Raw genomic sequence first — 23,200 nt, forward strand, 5'->3', positions numbered from 1 at the left:
TGTGGAGCACTAGCAAGCAGTGAGCAGTTAAAAGTATGGAAGCAGTGGGGTATCACAGCATAGACTGATAATCTTAGAATGATGGTATGGAAGGTGGTGCTGAGGCAGGGGGATTGTGGTTTTGAAGCCAGCCTATGCAGCCTATACAGCAAGACTCTTAAAACACAAACACAAAACTCAACAATGACAAACAAAAAACAAAACCTCAAAACCAAATCATCACCCAAATAGCAAACCAGCTCCATTTTGTCTAGAAGTGATCTCAGAACACTGTGATGTTTGCATCCCCCCGCCCCTGTGTGTGTGTGTGTGTGTGTATGCCTGTGTGTGTGTATGCCTGTGTGTGTGTGTTTGTGTTAAAGAAAGAAGAAGGCAGGCTATGGGGACTTCTGTTTTACCTATAAATTCTTTGATTGAAAACTTTAAAGGAATGTTACAATATTGATAATTACTGAATGAGAAGGAAATAAATCTATGTTCTTAATACCTCCTTGTATTTTCCTAAATACTTAATAAAAGAAGGTAATTGATGTGCAGACAACCCTCCCCGCCAAAACTCTGGGTGTTCTGAGGAGCTTTCAGATTTGAACGTCCTTCCCATCTGGGTCCATATTAGTGGAAGCAGCAGCCTTCGCCCTCCTCCTCCTCCTCCTCCTCTTCTTCTTTTGTGAACATTATCTTAAAAATTAGATTAAATACCAACACCTTGGGGGATTTCTTATTTTTAACTTGGAACATGAAATATTTCCCCAGAATGGAAGATGAGTCCTCCAGTTGCAGCCTGCCTGCCTTGCTCCACCTAACTTGGAAAACCTTTAAGATCCTTGGCAAGGCTATTCTAGGCCTAAGGTGGGGGCGGTGACTCAATGCTGCTCCCCACTCCCCCCCTGCTCCAGTCAGGTGAAATCAGGTTAGGACAAACATTAAGGGCATCTTGGCAGTCAGCTCTGAGAGATGGCCACGGACAGGGCTCGCCTAGTCGTCCCAGACTGCACTGACAAGCAATGTTGTGGAATAACCCTGTTCAGGTGCGGGCCTACGGTTCCCTTAAATGGAACACCCTAAAAGGTAGTCGCCTATATTTCTTATTGCTCCCTTGCGGTAAGCAAATCGCTTCATGCCTGTTTTAAAATTTATCTGAGATAGCAAAATGGACAAAATATCAAACAATCAGCAGACCAGGACACACACACACTGCCCTAAAGCTCCCAGGTAAATCCTGACTCAAGCCTGAGTCAGACCTGCCAGGCTGTGGACTCAGTAAAATCCAAGTCTCAAGCCTGCCTTCCTGCTGTAAAAGGTAATTAGGACACTTTCTGAATGGGGCTGCTTTGTAGATTCTGTGAGACTTAATATCAAGTCCTGGGGACATAACTAATGCCCTTGGGAGCTAGGCTGGCTTCCTGCACCTCCTTGTTAATGGGTAAAAGATACTGAGGCACGGGCTTTCAGTTAGTAAATCACTGAGCCCCAATACTGAACAGTCCTAAGAATCTCAGTTTCCTCACGTGAACAGCAAATGCAGGTGGGGGTGTGGGGGAGGTGGGAGGGGTGAGGGAGGGATGCGGGTGCGGGGAGTACCTCTCCCCTGCCTGAGGCGCTGGGCTGGGCTGTTAAAACAGGATCCAAGGGGATCTGACTCCTGTAGTTTACTGAGGCTCTTTGCTTCTGCTTTCTCAGCACTAGTCAAGTGGGCATTTAACAAGCTGTGTGTGTTCTGTGGACTCTTCTCTCTATTCCTGTGGGACATGAACTTTATGCTAGACATGGGATCAAGTTTCCTATTTCTTCTCAACTGGCCACTAATCTGAAAGAAAGAGGCCCTGTCTATGTCATTTAATGGATGTTTTACCTGGAAAAAAAGAAATTAGCCTTTTATGTTAGCCATTCAACTTTGTGTGCGTGTATACAAATGTGTGTGCAACCTGTGCAGTTTTGCATGCACATTTGTGCCTGTGCATGTGTGTGTTGACTTTTTGTGCATGTGGCATGTGCAGTTTTACGCGGACGTGTGCCTGTGAATGTCTGTTTATGCGTGTGTGCATATGTGTAGGCTAGATAATGTTCTGCTCCTCCACAGTCATTCTCTGCCTTGCTTTCTGAGACTGACTCTGTCAGTGAGCCTGGAACGCTCTGATTCTGCTCCCAGCTCAGGCATTACATATGTCTACTGCCTGGTGTTGAGAACTCAGGCCCTTACCACCAGTGGGGCTAGCCTGTTCACTGTCACTATCAACTTTTCCCAAACTCTGCTGTCTGCCTTGTGTCCTCATCACTGTGCCTTTTCTCAGCACTGAATCCTCAGTTTCAGATTCCCTTATCCTCCAATTAAGAGCATGAATATACGCCCCTTCACGTTCTGTAGGGCAAGAGAAATGAGGTGCTGGGCAAGAAAAACTTCTGTAAACTCTGGCTCAGTCCTCTGCTTTGTCTTGTACTAAATCCATCCATCCATCCATCCATCCATCCATCCATCTATCCTTCCTTCCTCCCTCCCTCCCTCCTCAGGTGGGCGCTAGGATTGTGCTTAGCACTTCTCAGCAGGGTGCCACAGCCTCCTGAACTGAGATGGAGCTTCATGTTCCCATACACACATGCACATACACATACAAACATGTTAAAACATATAGCAGCACACACACATACATATGGACACATGCTTATACACATACAAACATATACCAGCACACACATTACACACATACAGATACAAATACATACACACCTACACACACATACACATACATCATATATGCATACACAAAAAGATGCTGTATACAAGACATGCACACAAATGTGTACACACATTCATGCATACAACTTACACAAATATATACACTCGCATGCACACACATACATACACACACAAATACTGACTTATACACACATGTACACAAATACATAAATACACCCACACTCACACCAGGAAGGAGGAAGACACCAAGGCTGGAAGAGTTGCTGAGTTTTAGCACCTGATGGATAAATGTATTTACTAGTTTCTAACACCTGGAGTCTTCTCTTCCCAGTTCCTGGACGCATCTGAGCCTTACTTTAAACATGTACTAGTACTGTCTCCCTGGGTTATCAGATAAGACACTGAGATGTTAAGGCAGGCAGTTGAAGTACTGACTTATCTTGTCCCTTCATCTCTTCCCTCTTTTCTCTTTCAGTCTCCCAGTCTCCCAGTCTCCGCTTGTGTTTCCAGGCAGTGGGGATGGTTTCCTGCTGTTACAGCTTGGGATGTAGTGAAGAGCAGCATCAGGATCTGAATGGAGTCCTCCTGAGTTGGCTGACCAGGAGCTGGTGAATCCTTTGCAGGCTGTGGTGTGGAGTGACCACATCTGGAAGCTTCTCTCTCATGTACCTCCAGAGGCTCGCTCCTCAGATCTGTCACTCACCTACCTACCTTCATCTGGCCCTCCCCTGCTGTCCTTCAGAGTCTTCTTTTGATCACACCACCTGGGACTACCCACCACTGTCCTCTGGGTGTAGAAATGGTGCCTGTCTTAATCCACTGTCAACCAACCCACCGTCACATGTCATCCTAGCCCCAAGGCCCAAACGCTTACTCTCATGAATAAACAGTGAAAAGAGTGATTATTAAGAGATAAGGAAAACAGGAAGTGCTTGTTAAAGCTCGAAGCATGCACAGCATGACAGCCCACCCCTCCCGCGGCACCGCTGCCATTTGCCACCAACTCCCTGTGTGGTTGAGGAAGTGTGGCTGTGTCCTCGACCCCAAGGGGACTGTTGAGCATGGCCAGCCTGGAGCCAGTGGGGCGGGCCAAAGAGGCAGGGGAGAGGAGCTGCTGTATTCTGGGCACCGTGTCAAGGCCAGCTGCAGGGAGAACAAGAACTCGCTGTGGGCCTGCAGCTGGCCGCGGTTAGGCAGGGCAGTTCCTCACTTTCGGGGATATTTAAAAGACCCCCAGCCGAGGACAGTGCCAAGAGGGGGAGAGCACACAGATCTGTTTACCACACTCAGCTGGGAGCTCAGCCCCAGCTCCCAGGCAGCGAGCGCATTTATGTGTAAATTAGGAGATCTGGCAGCTCAGCTTCTCCCAGGTGTAGGTGGTGGCCGAGGCCCTTCATCACCTGGAGACACAGGCTCTTGGCCTTTGGACCTCTGTCCTGTGGCCAAGGTGGTACAAAGGTGCCTCCCACCGTGGTGTCAGTAACCCAGCAACCAGAAGGAGAGGCCTGCAGATGAGTCAAGTCGAGCCTTATGGAACCTCTGGCTTTGGGTTTTGTTTATGAACACTCCCTGTGAGCAGGCCTTCCTCTGCCACAGGCTTAATGCTCCTATCAGAGGAGTGGCCCAGCCTCATTTGAGGATCATGGCTCTCACAGAAGGTTCTACATCTGATTTTTAGGGGTGCGAATTGGGGTGGGGGTGGGGGCAGATGATAGGAGATTTTCTCACATGCCTGAATATGTTTTTCTAAAGGGTAAAGGCCCAAATTCCACGAGAAGGTGGGGTCATTAGCAAAGCATCCATGGACTGAAGCCCAGTAAGTAAAGACACGGGTGTGCCGAGAACCTAGGTCTCTAACAGGCGAGAGACAGGCTCCAAGCAGTCAGTGAGACAACTTGAGGAGCACAACCCTGCAGAAGTGGAGCAGGAAGCAGGCAAGGGGCACGCTAACAGGCAAACGGTCTGAGGCAGGCTGCTTGCTACAAGTGCTGGAAGTCTCAGGAAAACACAGCGCACCGTCGGCATGAGCTTCGTCATCGTGGGCCCAGCTCGAACTGACCATACGCGCAGCTCTTTGTTTTAAAAAGTAGTTTAAGGGGTGGAGAGATGGCTTAGTGGCTGAGGGCACCGACTGCTCTAGCAGTGGACCCAGATTCAATTCCCAGCACCCACCTGGTGGCTCACGACCATTTCTAACTCTAGGCCCAGGGAATCTCTAGCTCTCTTCTAATCTCCATGGGCACCAGCGTATTGTTTTAAAAGAAGAAAGAAAGGGGAGGGGGGGAAACCTGCTCAACATTTCAAGATGGTAGCAAAAGAGCTTTTCAGCTCCGAGGGAAATGTGTCACTGTATGGGCTACAGACCCATAGGACTGGGCGCAGACACTAGTTAGTCAGCTCCCTGAGGCAGCTGTTGGACCATGGAGAAAGAGCATCCTTCAGGAAGGATGTCCTGTCAACTCTCCACCCACAGGCACCTCCCCTCCCATGTTAGGTGGTAACCAACTATCTTTACCTCTGTCAGTGGAAACGCATGGTTGAGGGTCAGAATGACTATGGCTGTAAGGATCCCAGAACCCCACTTGCATAAGATACAAACAACAATTGAAGCCATCAGAGTGACGTTGTGTTGACATGGGAGGAGGAGGGCAGGATGCTCCACACAACATAGACTAGACTTTGGCTCATTTCTGAAAGACTCAAGAGGATGTGTCCTGACAGTGAGTATGGGATGTCACAGCCAGGAGCAGCCTCTCCACATGGGAGCTTGCTTACCTCCAGCTCTATGTGGTCATGGAGTTTCTTGCAGGTGGCTGCAAAGGTTTCCGAGGTACCAAATTCGAAATACCACAGCTTGTTCTTCATCCTGGATCATGAAGGAGAGAGACATTTTTAATCAATAGTCTGTACTTGAACTGGTCCTGAGGAATAGCTCTGCTCTTTGGTCCCTGAGGCCCAGAGCCCCTGAAGTCCCTGTTCTTACATTGTGCAGTGCTTGTCAGTCACATTATCAAGGAACAGAAAAATTTACCAACACACTATTGTCAGAAAGTTAGAAAATCTGCTCACATCTTCGACACCATGGACTCTGGGTGAACTGTTAATTGTACCCTGAGGCCCTGGTTAGAGCAAGAAAGGCATGCTATGCTCCCGAGCTGCCTCAAGGAGACTTCCTGTGGAAAGTCAGCTTGAGGTGGCAAATGACAGAATGCTCTGCCTATTGTCCCTTAGACATCTGTGCAGAGCTCCCTTCTAGGTCGAAAGGACCAAATAGCCTTTTGAGATGTAAAAGATGTGCAGTCTTCGGATAGGCCTGGAAGCTCCGTACTGAACCAGAACCAATGTGTGATGCTTTGTCTATTTTCTGGGGGGGGGGGGGGGGGCGGGGGGGCATGGAGTGACAGAGTTAATACGAATTTAGAAAGAGAAGGATTAACTGCGAGTCCTCTGGAAGCAATGGTCACTGTCCTCTCAGATACCTATGCACAGGCCAGGGCAGCCCATTGTTTAGAGAAGATTTGCTTCACAGTGGCAGCTCACCTATCCGAGCTTTACAAGATTTCCAGGTTTTCTTTAGGGGACAGAGAAGAGTAAAATCAAATAGTGGGGTGTTTATTAGGTTGAAGGCTTTCAGAGTGAGGGGGTGTCCCTGATACTCTGTGGCTTGCTCAGATAGTCTCAGCAGGAAGTGTCCCTTTGGTACTCCATTCCTCCCACCCCAACTGTCACCCCATTAGCAGGGCTGGCTAAGAGAGGGGACACATGTCCAGTTTACAGGCAGACAGATTTTGCTGAGAAAGAATTAGACCAAATCACATTCTTCCCTTGGCTGTTCCATGAACCATGGAGAAAGAGCATCCTTCAGAGAATGGAGACTCTTATTTCTTCCTTGGGACAGTGACTGATTCATCAGCATGGCAGACATGCTCTCTGCATCTCTCCAGTAATTTATGTAGAACTTAAACACCTTATTGCGTTCTTCTCCCCTGTAAAGAGTGCTGAGATCTGGCTGAGTGGGCAGCAGCCTTTCCGACTGTTGGTCTTCGTGAGACTGAACGGTAAATGATGGGTAAGGAAGGGTGGGGCATTGCGCTTCATAAAACCCTCCAACAGTGTCGAGAGTCCTTTAGGCTAGTGCTTGTCAGCTGCTCCACTGCATCAGTGTGTTGAGTAATTGCCATTTCAGACACTGGGGTGGCATATAATGAGGAGGTATGGGGCAGGCTGAGCCCTGTGTTCTGGGGTGCTCTCACCTGTACCTCCCCACTGTGTCACAGAAGGGTTTTCATTTCCTGTGCATGCAACAACAGGAAATACAAATGGGGATATAGCACAGTCCCACATCACCGGTTGTCTGTACAGAAATGTGTATATGCGCATCACCCGAGGATCCTGTACCAATGAAGACTCTTGGTTAGTCCTTCACAGGGTGACTCCCCGGAGTCTTCATTCTCTAACAAGCTGCCGATGCTGCTGGTTGCAGGGCCAGGGCTTCTCCTCTAGTTCTCAGGTGGTAGCATCTGTTGGAATCCCCCAGGGAACAGGTGGAACTGCTGTTTTCAGCATTTGATCTGTAAGACTCTGCCAGCTGTGGCGCGGAGTCCGGGGCATGCGCTTTTCGGAGTGTCCAGATGATCATTATGCCAGATCATTATGGCCAGTGGAGAAATCCTGCTCCAGATGCTACGAAAACTGTCGACAACTCTGGAACTACCAGAACCTGAGGGAGAGGACTCCTCAGAGGGATGGAAGGCCCGAAGCAGGCCGCAATGACTAGAGACCATGCAAGGGGGAGAACACAGGTGGTTCTAAATTCCAGGGTCCTGCCTTCCTTCCCAGCAGTGGGCAACTGGCCCTGCGAGAGTCTTTTTGAAGTATCAGGCTGGTCTGAATCATGACTTCTGAAAGTTATTGCCCAGAGATTTAGAGTTTTAATAAAAATTTCCGGAAGCCATGGCTATTTTTGCCCCCAACGTGGCTCTTTTGATGATCTAATGAGGTTAAAAGGTCAAGACTAGGTCAACATAGAGGAATAATAGGACCGACTGGATCACCCATGCGCGGGTAGCTGTGAGACCTTTGGCAACACGTTTAAGCCTTTTAATCTCACTCTCCTCACCTGTAAAACAGCAAATGAAGAAGATCTGCCTCTCAGGATGGTGGAGAAGATGAAAAACATGAGCCTGCTCTCTGCTAGCTGTGGCTATTTCATAGTCACCAGCTGGTGTGATGGGGCAAAAGTGACAGACCTGCTTGGCATACAGCTACTGTAGGCTTTATGCATTTATATGTGCTCAAGGAAAACAGTCATAGATCAGGTGTTTTGACTTTTGGCTAAAAATGTGTTCTACTCATATCTAATATTTTTTTTTCTAGAGTCATAGGCCACACCCTAACCCCTGGTTAATCCTCTGGACTGGTCACATGGCTGGTCACTGGTCATATGGTGACAAATGTACTTCTGAGAGACTAAAGCCAAACTGCATGCTTGGTAGGAAACAATATTAACATGGGGCTGGAGCCATGGACCAGTGTGTAAGGGTCGGAGTGTGACTCCGGGCACCCATATGCCGTTCTGAAGTTGTTATCTGGCTTTTTCTATGTGCACCATGGTACATGTGCATCTACTTCTATAAATTGATATGATAAAAATTTTAAAAAATTCATGCAACACACATTTATTTTGTCGTAGACAGAAGAGTATGAGATACAATAACAAGATATAGAATTTCATGAACCAGGAATGTGGTAAGGAGGACACAAAAGCAGGTTGCTTTGTGATGGACTCAGCACTGAGGCATACAGAAAGAAAGACATTTAGTTCTTAATGGGCCAGAAGCATTTAGGACAAGTACCTTAGGGTTGGGTGATGCTAGAGTAGAGCTCAAAAGAACACAGGGAAACAGAGATGATAAAGGACAAACATTCCAGGCAGAGGAGGAAGTCCGGGGTCTCTGTCTAATAGCCGTTGCTGTAACAAAACCCCTAGATTTGGTCAATTTATAAAGAAAAGAGATTTATTTCACTGGAGGTCCAAGAACAGGGCACAGGCTCAACTAAAGGCCTCGCACTGTGCCACAGCATGACTAAGAAGCAAGAAGAGAAGTAGGTGTACTTGAAGGAAGCATGTATCTGACAGAGGAAACGAGAGAATCAGAGAAGCTGAGTTTGCTCTGTAACAATCCTGCATGGAAATTAACTCACGTTTGGATAAGCTACATTGATCCTTCATGGAGGCTGGTCCCTTCCAATCCAAGAGTCCCTCAAAGGCCCTGCTTCCTCTCAGCCTGGCTATGCTGCAACCTCAAATTGCGTTTCAGTGAAGACAAACCTCATCCAAACTGTGACCCCAGGAAAGGGGTCAGGGCAAGTGCCAAGGGGACACAGACTCAAGTGGAGGTTGGGTGAGGTGCTGGCTAGCCTCAGCCAGAGAGGTAGGATGGACAGGACTGTGAAGGCTGTACACACCAGTGTTTGGGCTTGGTCATGAAGCCTACAGGGAGCTACTGGCCATTTTTGAGTAGGAGAGAGGCCAGGTTGGTGACAGAAGTGACCTGATTCCTTGTGGAGTTCTGATGTGTGTGTTGTTGATCTACACATATGTGTGAGTGTGCAGATGTGTTGTGTGCAGGTACTTGTGTGCACACATGTCTGGAGGCCAGAAATTCACATCAGGTGTCTTTCTCAATGGCCTTATGTTTTGAGACAGGGCCCCTCACTGAATTCATGTTGGTCACACTGACTGGCCAGCACACTTCTGCATCAGGCAATCTCTGCTTTTCTTATGTAGGGCTGGAGCTCCAAACTCAGTTCCTCACACTTGCTGAAGAGGCACTTTACCAAATCTTAGTCCCCTCAATTTCTGTTTTTAAAGATCCTCCTGTCACTGGTGAGGGGAGCGGGGCTGTAAGGGGTGACACTGACCTGAGACTTGGATGTGGTGTAGGAGTCTGGAAGAGAATTGCCAAAGGCCTCAATGCAATAATGGCAATAGAATAATGCTCAGAGAGAGCCAGAGGCTCAAATGTAAGGGGTAGGATTGGCAGCTAGTCCTGAGGTGTGAGAAGTGGCTTAAAAGGCCTTCAGCATTAGGACAGCATGACATATGTAGGCTGGCTTCCTGAGACAGGGGTGCAGGAGATCAGTTTCTTGCCGGTAGTCTTCAGGGTAACTAAAGGATTGTGATTTTGGCCAAACATCCAAGTACATTGAAAATATATTGACATTGACAGTGATACACTTCCTCTGACAAGGCCATACCTACTCCAACCAGGCCACACCTCCTAATAGTGCCATTCCCTATGGCCAAATATTCAAACACATGAATCTCTGGAAACCATACCTATTCAAACCACCACATTCCACTCCCTGGCTCCCATAGGCTTGTAGCCATAACATAATGCAAAATGTATTTAACTTCTGACTTAGGGTTTTATTGCTGTGAAGAGATACCATGACCAAAGCAACTCTTATATAAAGGACAACATTTAACTGGGGCTGGCTTACAGTTTCAGACGTTTAGTCCATTATCCTCATGGCAGGAAGGATGGCAGCAGGCAGGCAGACATGGTGCTGGAGGAGCCAAGAGAAGCCAAAAGTTCTACATCTTGATCTGAAGGCAACAGAAGGGGGACTGTCTTCTGCAGGCAGCCAGGCAGAGTCTGGAATTCTATACTGGGCAGAGTTTGAGCATAGGAGCCCTCAAAGCCCTCTCCTACAGTGACATACTTCCTTCAACGAGATCATACCTTCTAATAGTGCCACTCCCTACGGGCCAAACATTCAATCATGTGAGTCAATGGGGGCCAAATTTATTCAAACCACTACAGATGTTTACAATGGGCCACCCACCACATAAGGGTGTTCTCATTGAGCCTCTGCCTTTTCAGTAGTATCACCAAGGCAAACACTGGACCACTGGCCCATAGGCCATTCTTGTGCTTAAAAATCTAACACAATCTATCTGTTCTCTATTAACTTAGGCATTTTGGAGTTAGGAGTCAATGCATTCTGTTCCCATGGCCCCTTGATTTCGGTCTGCCAAACACTTTTCTTTTTTCTATTTTTAATTTTCTATATAGGAGTATTTCGCCTGTATGTATGTTTGTGCAGCACATGCAGTGCCCATGAGTACAGATGAGGGCACTGGATCCCTGGGAACTGGAGTTACAGATGATGGCGAGCTGCCACGTGGGTTCTGGAGACTGCTAAGTCTACTACAAGGGCAGCCAGTGCTCTCAAATGCTGAGATAGCTCTCTAGCCCAGCACTTCTCAACCTTCCTAATGCTGGGACCCTTTAATACAGGTCCTAATGTTGTGGTGATCCCCCAACCACAACATTATTTTCATTGCTACTTCATAACTGTAATTCTCCTGCCATTATAAATTGTAAATATCTGATATATGATCTCTGTGACAGGGTCATTTGACCCCCAAGGGGATAGTGACCCACAGGTTGACAACCACTGCGCTATCCTCTCTTTTAAACATTCTTTTTCATTTAAAATTGCTTTAATTCTTCAAATAGACCTCTTACAGGAGCATTCAAAGATTGGGTTCTCCTCGGCCATGGCCTTTCCTCCTTCCCGTCATCAGCACAGCACAGCCCCTTCCAAAGCCTTCCACAGATGCTGAGAGGCACAGGAGAGCCCACAGTTTGAGACTGGACGTTTAGTCCCCTCTCTCTGCCAACCAGAGAACACAGGCACTTTTCTTCCTTCTCTTTTAGAGATGCCACCTAAACCACATCACTCCTAGATCTTGTTAGAGGAGTCTTATTAAATGTGGTCCTGGCCTCCTGTCTGCTAGCTTCATCTTCTGTTGTACAGATCAGACTTATCTGGACAATTATTTATGGTCTTTGCATCATTGTTTTTTACTTCTGCATAGTAGAATGTATTAATATCCATCCAGCGGAGTTGGGAAGCTTCTGTGGCAAATGTGAAGTGCTCTTCAGGGGTTTGATGCATAGTCAGTGCTTGGTAAGTGTCCTTCCTGATTGCCAAGAGACACAGTCACACTCTCTCCCCTCTGGCTTTAGAGGTAAGGACAGGAGGTTTTTTAATTCCTCACCCCCCCCCCCCCACAGGTGGCCAATGTGTTTTGGAAAAGAGAAAACTAACAACGTTTTAATGACTTCTGGAACACATTTTCTGCATCGCTCTTCCTGAGTTTTCTTTGGCCACCATCTCTCTCTCTCTCTCTCATAATCACCTTGCAGCTGGAGGTGACTAATCCCTAACCATGCCCTAGGGCTGATCTCCAGGTCCATGAGGCTCCGAGGCTCCTTCCCGGACCCTGTTCTTGAACCCTCCCTCAGGTCCTCTTTTGGGCTCCAGGAGGTTCTTAGCCATGAATTAGACAACAACAGGGACACATGGCTGACTTAGGTGCTGGTTGTCTCCATCCGGTTTGCTTTATAAGAAAATGAGTTAGTTGAGTCTTTTCATTTGACAGATGAAGAGGGAAAGGAGATTAACTAAAAATGTTCTTTTATGGTGTCAGCAGTTTCGGGCCGGAATCAGTCATCATCCTGACAACTATGAATAGGCTGTTTTCAAGAAGGCCCCCAGGTAAAACCCAGCTAGCTGATGCCCATCTGTACCAGGAGGGTCGTGTGTTCAGCTCCATCAACCACACCGAGCTCTCAGGGCTTTTTTCTGAGAATCAAGGAAGTTTTTAGGGCAACAGGCTTTTGAAGTCATCAAAAGTCAAAACATGAAAACATTTCTTTGGGCTTAGAAGTCTACACAGAGACCGTTACAGTTATTTCTAGAAATAGAGCCCTTGAACTGAAGGCATCCCTTCTTGTGGTTTAGACTTTGATAATCAGGTTCCCTGAGTGGCTCATGACTAAAATAGCTCATTGGGCCTCCCATGTCAGTCTGCATTGGGTTGGGAGGCCTAGTGGAACAGTTGCTGCCCACAAGAGGGTGTCCTGTACTGGAAAAACTATACCTTAGCCTACACATCGTTTCTATACGTTAATGGCATTTGTTCACAGAGTTCATCTCAGAACGATGAATGATTTTTGGTTGTGGCATTTTGAATGAGCATGGCCCCCACAGGCTAATATATATTTGAATACTTGGTCCTCAGCTGGTGGAACTCTTCAGGAAGGATTAGGAAGTGTGGCCTTGTTGGAGGACAGTTTGTCACTGGGTGTGAGATTTGAGGTTCCATAAGTCCCTGCCATTCCTAGTTATCTCCCTCCTGCTTATGGATAAGGACGTAAGCCCCCAGCTCCTGCTTCAGCGCCATGCCTGCTGTCCCAAGGCTGCCTGCTCCACACCATGATGATTACAGATTCTAACCATCTGGAACCATGAGCCCCAAATTAAACACTTTCCTCTATACATTCCCTCGGTCATGGGGTCTTAGCACAGAAATAGAAAAGTAACTAAGACATTTGGCTTTCTGAGTAGTTACTGATGTCACCGCTAAATCTGCTGAAACAGTAAACTAAGTGCTGGTCACTAACATGAACGACAATGTAGCAAACCAGAAACACAAAAAAGGTACAGGTGGCCACTGCTGAGAAATAATTGAAAGAGGAATGCCATAGCACTGAGATACTATGTATGTATACCTGTGAACATTCCACACAATTAAACTCCAAATGCCCTTGGAAGTGTGGTAATCATGCTAACCAAAATGTGTGCCAAGAGTTAGGGGGAAAAAAAAGAGCGAAGGCATGTAGATTCATGTAGTCCCCACAGGCCTGTGACTGTCACCTCACAGGTGCTACAAAGGCCATCTGTGTCACTGGCATCCTCAGCTGCCCTCGACCATCAGAGGGCTTGTCACCACATCTAATCCACCCTGCATGCTGTCCCCTATTCTAGCTGCTCCCAGAATGGGGCACTCAGTGACCCTCGGTCACGGAGCTGTGAAAAGAATAATCTTTTCCAAGAGGCGGCAGTGGCCCTTTTGGTCAGGGGAAAGTGAACACCCAGCAGTCAGGAAGGGCTTTATAAATAGCTGTTCTTGTGCCCTGAATGGGACTTTTGTGCCTGCTGTGCCTGCCAACAGATTTGTGTTGGCTCAGTGTCTTTCGGCTTCAAGGAGCAAGGTATTCCCTGGCTCCATTCCATCCTTGGGACAGGATTTGTGTTCATGGCACTCAGAAAGACCTAGGGTGATGAGTGCTGAGAAGACTAGTGGCCAGAGACCAGGAAGGAATGACAGGCCTGGGGGAGCGCAAGGGGGCAGTGGGGTCCCCCTTTCAAGAACTGGTCCAAGAAAAAAGGTCAATCGTGGAGAAAATTGCTTATGACGACTGTTATTATGTAAGTGTGGAATCCCCTTCATAACCAATAGATCAAGGCTGTTTCTTGAGTCTTACATGTGAGAACATTTACAGGTAAACATCACTGATAACAGTTTGCATTTATTCCCGGGATGCTTTGCGAAAGCATGGCGGCCACGATGTGAATGTCCGCAAGATGAAAACTTTCTGGACACAAGGACCGGACCCCCAGAAAGCAAAGGAGGATAGTAGCAAGCAAGTGTCTATTTGCAGAAATCAAAGAGAGGAAACCAGCGTTGCAATGTCTCAGAAAGTGAGAGAAGCTGGGAGAGACGTCAGCTACTTGATAGTGGTGCTCTTTGGTGTCGGCCTCACAGGCGGCTTGTTATACACAATCTTCAAAGAACTGTTTTTTTTCATCCAGCCCCAATATCATATATGGGAAAGCCTTAGGAAAATGCAGAACACACCCTGAGGTGATTGGTGTATTTGGTGAGCCTTTGAAAGGCTACGGGGGGGGGGGGGGGGGGGAATGTCGAGATGTGGGCGGAGACAGCATGTCCGTTTTTCTGAATATGTAAACAATGGGCTAAAGCGCATCCATGTGAAATTCTACATTGAGGGCTCTGAACCAGGGAAGCAAGGAACAGTACATGCAGAAGTGGGAGAGAACCCAGGGAGTGGCCAGTTTGAATTTCGATACATATTTGTGGAAGTGACTCCTACAAGATCTATTATTGTTGAAGATAACCGTTCCCAACAAAGTTAAAAGCCTCAAGCCAGCGTACTGCTTCCTGCCAAGAATGAAGGGATCCGTTCTCACTGTGATCCTCAATTATCTTCCAGAATTTGTTCAGAACAAGAGTAAAGTGTGTCACACAGAAAGGAAGTGCATTGTGAGTGTTCATGAGTTTGGACCAACTGAGGTCTTTCTTGTAAAAAAAAAAATCATGAAATGTAGAAACTTTTACATTATATTCAATTGCCAATCATGACAGTATTTCAGCTCTACCTTCATGATAAACTTTTGTTACTAAAATTTATATACACACATAAGTAAAGTTTTAAGTATTTTATGCTGTTTAATGTTGTGTGGCTTTTATACAATCTACAGAACAAAGAAAACTAACTAACTAAAAAAAAAAAAGTTTGCATTTAAATGATCTTTGAGATTCAAGTTCCCGGCCAGGGGAACCACGAGCAAAACTTCAAAGTAAACAGGGGTGAATTATCATCAATGGTTCTCCGTCTCTCTCTCTCACTCTGTCTCTCTCTCACTCTGTCTCTCTCTCACCCTGTCTCTCTCTCACTCTGTCTCTCTCTCACTCTGTCTCTCTCCCACTCTGTCTCTGTCTCTGTCTCTCTCTCACTCTGTCTCTGTCTCACTCTGTCTCTGTCTCACTCTGTCTCTGTCTCACTCTGTCTCTCTCTCACTCTGTCTCTCTCTCACTCTGTCTCTCTCTCACTCTGTCTCTCTCTCACTCTGTCTCTCTCGTCTCTGTCTCTCTCCCACTCTGTCTCTCTCACTCTGTCTCTCTCTCACTCTGTCTCTCTCCCACTCTGTCTCTCTCACTCTGTCTCTCTCTCACTCTGTCTCTCTCTCACTCTGTCTGTCTCTCACTCTCTCTCTCTCTCTGTCTCTCTCTCTCACTCTGTCTCTCTCACTCTGTCTCTCTCACTCTGTCTCTCTCTCACTCTGTCTCTCTCTCACTCTGTCTGTCTCTGTCTCTGTCTCTCTCTCTTGGCCAGGTCGGATTCACAGAGATCCACTTGCCTCTACCTTGCAAGTCTTGAATTAAAAGTGTTGGCTACTGCACCTACCCACTCTTCTTGATATAGTACAGTTATTTGTGCATTTAATGATAATAAAGACCACATAAGATAACTAATGGGTTAAACCTTTCTTTAAACATATGGAATGGAGGGAAGCCATGAATATGAAAGAAAGAGAGAAAGAAAGAAACAGAGAGAGAGAAAAAGAAAGAGAGCGAAGGAGAGAGGAAGAGAAAGAAAGAAAAGAAGAAAGGAAGGAAGGAAGGAAGAAAGAAAGAAAAAAGGAAAGAAAGAAAGAAAGAAAGAAAGAAAGAGGAAGAAAGAATATGTGGGAAGGTTTGGAGGGAGAAAGAGAAAAGAATAAAATTAATTAAGAAGATTAAATTATTAATGAAGAGATGGAAGGGGTGGTACATGGCTTTAATCTCAGCATTCAGGATACAGATACAGAGTTAGAGGATCTCCGTGAGTTCAAGGCCAGCCTGGTCTACAAAGAGAGTTCCAGGATAGCCAGGGTTGTCACGGAGAAATCCTGTCTTGAAAAATAAAATCTAAATAAATAAATAAATGGAACATAATTATATTGATTATACTGTTACTGCTTGGTATCAAGAGATACTGACTGAATGGCAAGTGAATGTTAAATACTAAGAACAGGAAAATGAATTACAACTTAGAAGAACTTCTGGCTTGCAAAAATCTTAGTGAATATGGCATCCATGCAAGGCAGTGGAGATGGTTAGCAACGGTGTTCTTTCTCATCGTGAAAGGGTGGGTGCGTGTGGACACAGTACTCCTTACTCACTTTGCATGGTGGTTCTATTTTAAGCATCCTGTTCATAGTATGTTATTAAGAAACTGAGCTAGTCTTTGATGATACAGCTGGGGGGTGGGGTGGAGCTGGAGTACAGAGTTGGGATGTTAATCGTAGCTCCTGACCTGGAATTTGTATTCCTTTCTACCTTACTCTTCCTGCCCCCCACAACCATGTCTCGTAGGCATATGAGAGAAATGGAATATTAGTCAAAAAAGCAAGTGACCTAGTGGTCCTCATTCAGGTTTATGGCTCATAGGATCTAACCTCAAGGTTGACTGGCTATGTTCACTTGGGGTCCTGTGGTACTCATCAGAATGGTCTGGGCTTCCTTACTGATCTTTGCCTTTTATACTTGGTCAAACCCATAACCTTATGCTGGAGGATTTTCCTCCCCTTTCAAGGCTAAGTCTTAACTCCAAAGGATTATATAGTTCCATAACAGTGGCTCTTCTCCTACACTGGAGACAGCTTGTTCTGTGGACTACGGACACATTCATCTTTGATAGACTCTGCTAACACCTCCTCCAGAGGGCATCCAATCATGATAAAGCCTCCCGAAGTCTGAAATAACAAATTCCTCCCTTGCACCACATAGGGCAATGCATAGACACACCCCATAACAAAAGCTTCCTTAAAGAAGTGGGAGGCGGAGCCAGGAGGACTGCCGTGTGTCCGAGGTCAGTGCGGAACGGTACTTGCCATGCAAGCCTAACAACCGGAGCTCAGTCTTGGAAGCCCATTTAAAAATTGAGAGAGAGAACACACTACAGAAATCCCTCCTCTGACCTTCACAGGTGTGCTGTGACACGCTGATTAGACACACCTGCACACACTCAACAAAAACGCAATTAAAAACCTAACAAAGAGAAAAGAGTCTTTGAGACTCACACTCCATGCTCACATACTGTCTCTCAGAAGTCCTAGCAGCCTGCTCGGACACCTGCTACAGTGATGGACATAGTACCAGCTTTTGATTTTTTTTTTTTGTGGGGAACCCCAGACACACAGCCAAGGTGGGCTCCACATTGCCAACAGCTTCCTGCCCCGAAAGCTTGAGATCTGAGGGTTCGGTATCTGTGCTTGCCACCAGAAAACAACTCCTTTCTACTGTCGAAAGACAAACCAAACCCTGACAACAAACAGGAACCTCTTACCCCGTGTGCCTGTCTCAGGCAGTCTTGTTTACCAGTGAACACGGCCAAATACTGGGTTAGAGAGGCACCCTGGCTTGGAGGGGAAGGGGCGGTAGGGATAGGTGAGCTTCTATGGTTATGCTATGTTCTCCCGTAGTCACCCATTCATCAGCTCTTGAAGCCTGAACTTGAAGGTAGCAGGGGACAGTTAAGACAGCTAGGCGAGAACAGCTTATTGGAATTTAAGCCCCGAAGGCCAGAGAAGGTGGTTCCTTGGCTGAGAGCCTCTGGCTGAAGAAAGCCATTTCCTGGCTCCTGACCAACCAGGGCTACAAAGTAGAACTGTCTGGGGTGACACAGGCCTACATCTCATCTCCAATAACCATGGGACAGACAGCAGAATCCTTTCTTCTCCTCAGCTCAGCATGCCCACAGCCATTACGAACAATTTAGTTCCCATTTATCGCAGGTGACCTGCATGTCTGAACTATATGGGCTTTACCCACCGACAGGTCCCTCACTTGGCAGTGTCACTGGGATGTTTTATAAAAAGGGTCTCACCCTGTTCTTTGCAAAGCTGATAAGATGACATCACAGAGTGAGAATGTGGGCTGGATATGTCTGCCCCCACCCCCTTTCTGAACAAGATTCTGATAGGTCAGGTTACAAAAGTCCCCTGTTTAAGCCAGTTGTTTGTCATTCCAAATGTATGTCACCCATAGAAACAGTGTTATGTTGCGACTGGCTTCCCACGCTAACCCAGCTAAATGGCCAGTTACCCAGAGCACAGAGTCTGGGTTTGGAGACGGGTTGGCTGAGCTGATGGGGCCTCTGATTAGAATCCAGAAAGCCTCAGTTCACAAATTCTTCAGACAGTCACCTGTTCCGGGGCCTTGGGTAAGCCATTGAGTCTGTTGCTCAGCTTCTCCATCTTTGCTCAGCTTCTCCATCTTTGGATTGGGACGGCATCGCTTGTCTTACAGAGAAGCCGAGACTATACATATGGTTACATGCTACATACACGGAACCAAAGCAAACTCCACTAACAAAGTGGGGGGTTTGCAGTCATGAGTGGCTGAGTTACAACGTGAAATGCACGTAGCACATCTTTCCTGATGAATTTGGATTGGATTACCTTTGCTTTCCTCCACATTCTGGGGAAGAAATATGGAGACTCAATTAACCTGCAGTCCCTGGTGGTGACCCTGGAGCCTGGGCCAGAGATGTGGGAGGAAGCTGAAAATTAGCAGAAGGAACTAGGATGGCAGAGGCTAAACTTTGGCGGGTGTAGTATTTCTTTTGTTGACCTAGAACACCAGGTGGTCTGTTCACCTCCAGCTAGGTTTCCGAAACCTTCCATCCCATAGAGGTCAAAATCCTCCTGGTCACATAATGTCTAAGAAAAGCAACTTTGTATCTTCTACTTCTAAAGGTATGGAACTGTCCTCAAGACAAGGAGAAAATTCACCAGCTGGGCGGATGCTTATGTAAGCAGTCCCTCCTTCCCCCATTCCATCTCAGTCTTGTGCCAGTTAAAAAAAAAAAAAAAAAAAAGAACAAAACAAAACCCAAAAAACCCCAAACCACCAAAACCACCAAACTTACACAGAAAAGCCCCAGCCAGTATCTAGACTGCCTGGGAAGACTGTGTTAGATCCTGCCAGCAGGATCTCTCTCACGGCAACTTTTTGCAATCTCAGCCATATGCTCTCTGCCTTGCTTCTACTCTGATGTTTGAGACTTCTTGTGCTTGGGTATGTGTTCTTAACACTCACTTTGACTTACATGAGCTTGCCATCTCTTGTCACTATCTAGGACTGGTCCATGGCGGCATGATGTACCCTACCCATTCCGGCAAGGTTGTCTTCAGTTTGTCCCTCTCACCGGCAGGCAGTTCTCAGCCTGTCTCAGTTGTTCCTCCTCACGTTCCTCCTCCCTGTCAGGTCCCTGGGAGAACTGCTTCGCACCACCTCTGCCATGCTTCTTATTTCTAGCTCACACCTGCTGCCCTCGGTGGGCTGTGGCTTTAGAGTTTCATGTGAACGTTCTCAATGTTATCCTTCTTACATCTCATTCTAAATCTCCTCCTGCTTGGTCTTCAGGTCCTGGGCTATGAACGTCCCCTTGGTTGTGATTCTTGCCAGGGCCTCTCATCCCAGGGTCAGAGTCCATGGTACAGAGGAACAGTGGCCACTTCACCTCAAATACTTTGTTCTGCTTTTATATATTGTCATTAGGTTGAGGCCATATTAAAGGCTCTCAAATATTACACAGGAAAAGGAATGGTTCTTTTAGATGTTCCCAACTCTCTCCATCTTATTTGGAGTTTGCACCAGCCAATGCTATTTACTGTGGAGCAGGTGGCCTTGGGCTCTCACTGTGGGCCCGAGATTATGATGACTTAGTTTGCTGTCCTGCCCACATCTATCCTCCTCGCTAGAACCTCATTTTCTTCTTCTTTTTTTTTTTTTCTAAGCCTAACTGTAACCAGCTTTATTAAAGATACTTTTCATAAACAATCATGGTATTTCAGGCAGGACATGGGCAGACAATCAATCAGCAATATACAAGAACTTCCAAATTCTCTTCTTGTATAGACTACCAAAATCAGAAAGCCACTATAAAACCCAATGAAGTCTCCATTCAATGCTTTGAAAAGGGGGAAGTAGCTTAGAGTAAGGGTTGACATCTCACATTAAGGATGTTGTTTAACAACTTTTCACAAACCGACTCCGACTTTCAGGAAACAAACATGGCAGAATTATCAATCTGAAGATCCACAGTGTTTTATACAAGGAACCAGCGCTCTTCTGAGAATACTTGATGAAGTCACTGCAAAGTCCACATCGCCCAATGGACTGGAAAACCAATCTTGGGGGCCAGGTTCCAACAGGTCTCTGATTTTTAAGGGAATTAAGTCTATGTTGATAGTACAGGGGAAAGAGGATATAAAAATGAATTTATAGTTTTCCCAGACCATAAGGCATTGTTGTATCTTGGTGGCCACCTAGGTCAAGACCAGGATATCTCTCCTGGGAGCCAACAGGAGCCTTTCAAAATTATCAGGGAAAGAGGTTTTCTGTCCTCAATCCAGCTTGGGAGAGATTTTGTTACTGACACATGATCCTTCCCCCACCCAGTAATGAAGTGTTCTGTGTGCTAACAATATAGCTTAAAAAAAATAATAAAATGAAATTCTGCAGCTTTTATAAAACTTGATAAAAAATAGTATTTCAAACCGTACAGTCACCAGAGGTACACAGTTATCGAAAATGCACACACGTCACTTGGCATCTCCAGCACCTTCAGCTTTCTGTGCCTGGTCTGTTTTGGCATCTCCATTTTCTGCAGGATTATTCGCCTCCTTCCCGTGGTCGGCTTTTCCCTTCCTCCCCTTGGGCACCTTCTCTCCCTTCTTCCCGGGGGCCTTTTTAGGTTTGGGCTCTGGCTTTGGAGGAGCAGGTTTAGCAGACAAACTTGTAGATCTTCTCTGTGGCTCGTCCTTCACCTTGGTTTTGTCTCCTTTAGCATCCCCTTCAGCCTTTCTTTGGGGCATGGTGGTAGCACGGGACTTTGGCTCTGAGCACAGGGATACAGTGGCACGCAGGTTTGCTCCATCCAGGGGTCGTCCTCGCTGCTTCTTCACACTGCTCCCATTTTTTTTCTTTTTAGCCCAAAACAGGGACTGTGCATTTTCCTTCCTCACTTTCTCTTGGCATGGATTTCTGAATCAGACTTAGATTTTAGGTCCTCCTACCTGGGTCCTTTTCTTGTGGGCTCATGTCTTTTATGATGTTTTGGAACATTTTGTTATTACAAGCATGCTGATTTCTCAAATGTTCTGAAGCCCACTGGTAGGAGACTTACTTACATGAGTAGCATCAGCAATTTGTAGATCAAGTCAAACAAGAAAAAGAAACCCTTGGTTTTCATCACAGCTTTACATTGTTAATTCCTGGGTATCAGCATGATAGCTTGGAGGGGCAGGATCTTAGGGCCTAGGAGTGGACTTGCACAGAGCCTTTTAAAAGTAGAAAATTATGCATGTATACAGGCACACACAGGCACACACATGTGTACGAACATACATGCACCTTTTTTTCTTTATTCTTTTGAGAGGCCAGCACCAGATTGCTTGCTGTTCTGACATCTTGCTGCAACTGGTGCTGGTCGCTCACTTTATGTTCACTTGCTTGTGCTTTCCAGTTTTCTGGAGTCCCCACCACTCTGTGACGCCTCATAGCCACCTGTCCATCTCATCGATGTCAGCCCCCTGACCTCTGCTTGCCTGTGGATATGTGACCCTCTCATATAGGCCTTTGTAGTTTACCAACACAAAACTCCCAGGAGCGGCTTCAAGTGCCTCTTCTACTTCCTTCCCACCTGAGATGCTGGTATATTTAGTTCTGTGTCCTAACACAATGGCTCACTGGCTGCAGTGGGGTAAAGGCTTAAGCTGGTGATATTATCAATAATTATGTATGCTTAATTGTCTTGTCAGAACTGGGAAAGTAGCTTTTTGTCTTTCCCCTGAGTTTCCAGTTTTGACAAATGGTGACTATTCAAGAACTTAACACTATGCCATAAAGTTTCAATGACAAAGGGACGAACCATCTGGTTAATAGGTTATCTACTTCTTCATGCCGCTTTAATGCACAGACTTTCTGTTGACTATCCCAACCGCCTACCTACACTTGGTAGTTAGATGGGAGAAAGGATTATGACTGAGTAAGACCAGGACTCAGGCTGTCAACATTCAATTTGTTCTCTTTTCACCTCAACCCTTGATTCTGAGCACTGGCCATTGCTCTCCTCTCCCCGACCCCCAGCTCTGAGACAAGGTGATTTGGAAGAGAAAGGTAAGAGCCTGACTAGTGGAACACTCCAATAAAAGCTTTGCTGAAATTAATAGTTTGAGTTTTTAACTTATCCATGACCTTCTCATTACCTTGTGCCCTATGACAGCCCAAAGCTCGAGACTGCCAACAGAACTCTCAGCTCATTGAGTTCAAAGGCAATGCGAGGCACTTGGCTTGATTGGCGCTTTGGAATGCTTTCCAAAAAGGCCCACTCTCAAGATTAGAGGAGTTCGCTATTGAACAGAATAGAAAATGTCTTGTTACTAGAGAGTGAGGAATTCTCCTTAAGTGTATGTTCAATAAACACAAATATAAGAGACTGTCCAAGTCTCCGACACTTCAGCAGGCTACAAAGTACATTCTTGGGGTTAGGAGAGCCCTCCACTTACTGAAGAGTGTCAGAAGATCGGGAAATGCTCTCTGTAAAAAGTGAAGTGATGGGACCCCTCTCTCTCTGAACACCAGAGTGTAAACACTCCTTCAGGCTTCAAAGTAGAGGTCTCCTGACACTCCACAGAGGGCAAACGGGGAGCACGTTGATACCACCAAGGAGGCTGCAAGCTGAGGTCTTGTCCAAAGCTAAGGTTATTACATGAGAGCCACAGTGCCATTCCTTTACAACAGAGTCCTACTGTCTCTGTAGAGCTGACAGACATGCAGCTATAATGGCCTCC

At 46.3% G+C, this 23,200-nt stretch overlaps 1 protein-coding gene, 1 long non-coding RNA gene, 1 other non-coding gene and 2 pseudogenes across 9 annotated transcripts in view; 2 read left to right on the forward strand and 3 right to left on the reverse strand.

Annotated features, from left to right (window-relative positions):
• The window catches only part of 9230117E06Rik (RIKEN cDNA 9230117E06 gene), a 6,206-nt gene extending 2,595 nt beyond the window's left edge, over positions 1 to 3,611 (forward strand). The window contains exon 2 of the long non-coding RNA NR_130988.1: positions 3,171 to 3,611. This is a non-coding gene — a long non-coding RNA (RIKEN cDNA 9230117E06 gene). The remainder of the gene's footprint in view (positions 1 to 3,170) is intronic.
• The window catches only part of Dgkg (diacylglycerol kinase, gamma), a 190,735-nt gene that overhangs the window by 47,507 nt on the left and 120,028 nt on the right, over positions 1 to 23,200 (reverse strand). For all 7 annotated transcript variants that reach the window (XM_017316851.2, XM_017316850.2, XM_030248917.1 and 4 more), the window contains one exon: positions 5,471 to 5,561. In XM_017316851.2, the coding sequence (XP_017172340.1) occupies positions 5,471 to 5,561 (91 nt within the window). The remainder of the gene's footprint in view (positions 1 to 5,470; positions 5,562 to 23,200) is intronic.
• Gm30251 lies at positions 14,141 to 15,076 on the forward strand (annotated as a pseudogene).
• Mir8095 (microRNA 8095) lies at positions 17,982 to 18,110 on the reverse strand. Its single transcript, NR_106170.1, has one exon. It is a non-coding gene; the product is annotated as a microRNA 8095 (primary transcript).
• Positions 20,137 to 21,320, reverse strand: Gm9525 (predicted gene 9525; annotated as a pseudogene).

Source organism: Mus musculus, chromosome 16 (assembly GCF_000001635.26).
Source record: "Mus musculus strain C57BL/6J chromosome 16, GRCm38.p6 C57BL/6J".
NCBI classification, from domain to species: Eukaryota; Metazoa; Chordata; class Mammalia; order Rodentia; family Muridae; genus Mus; species Mus musculus.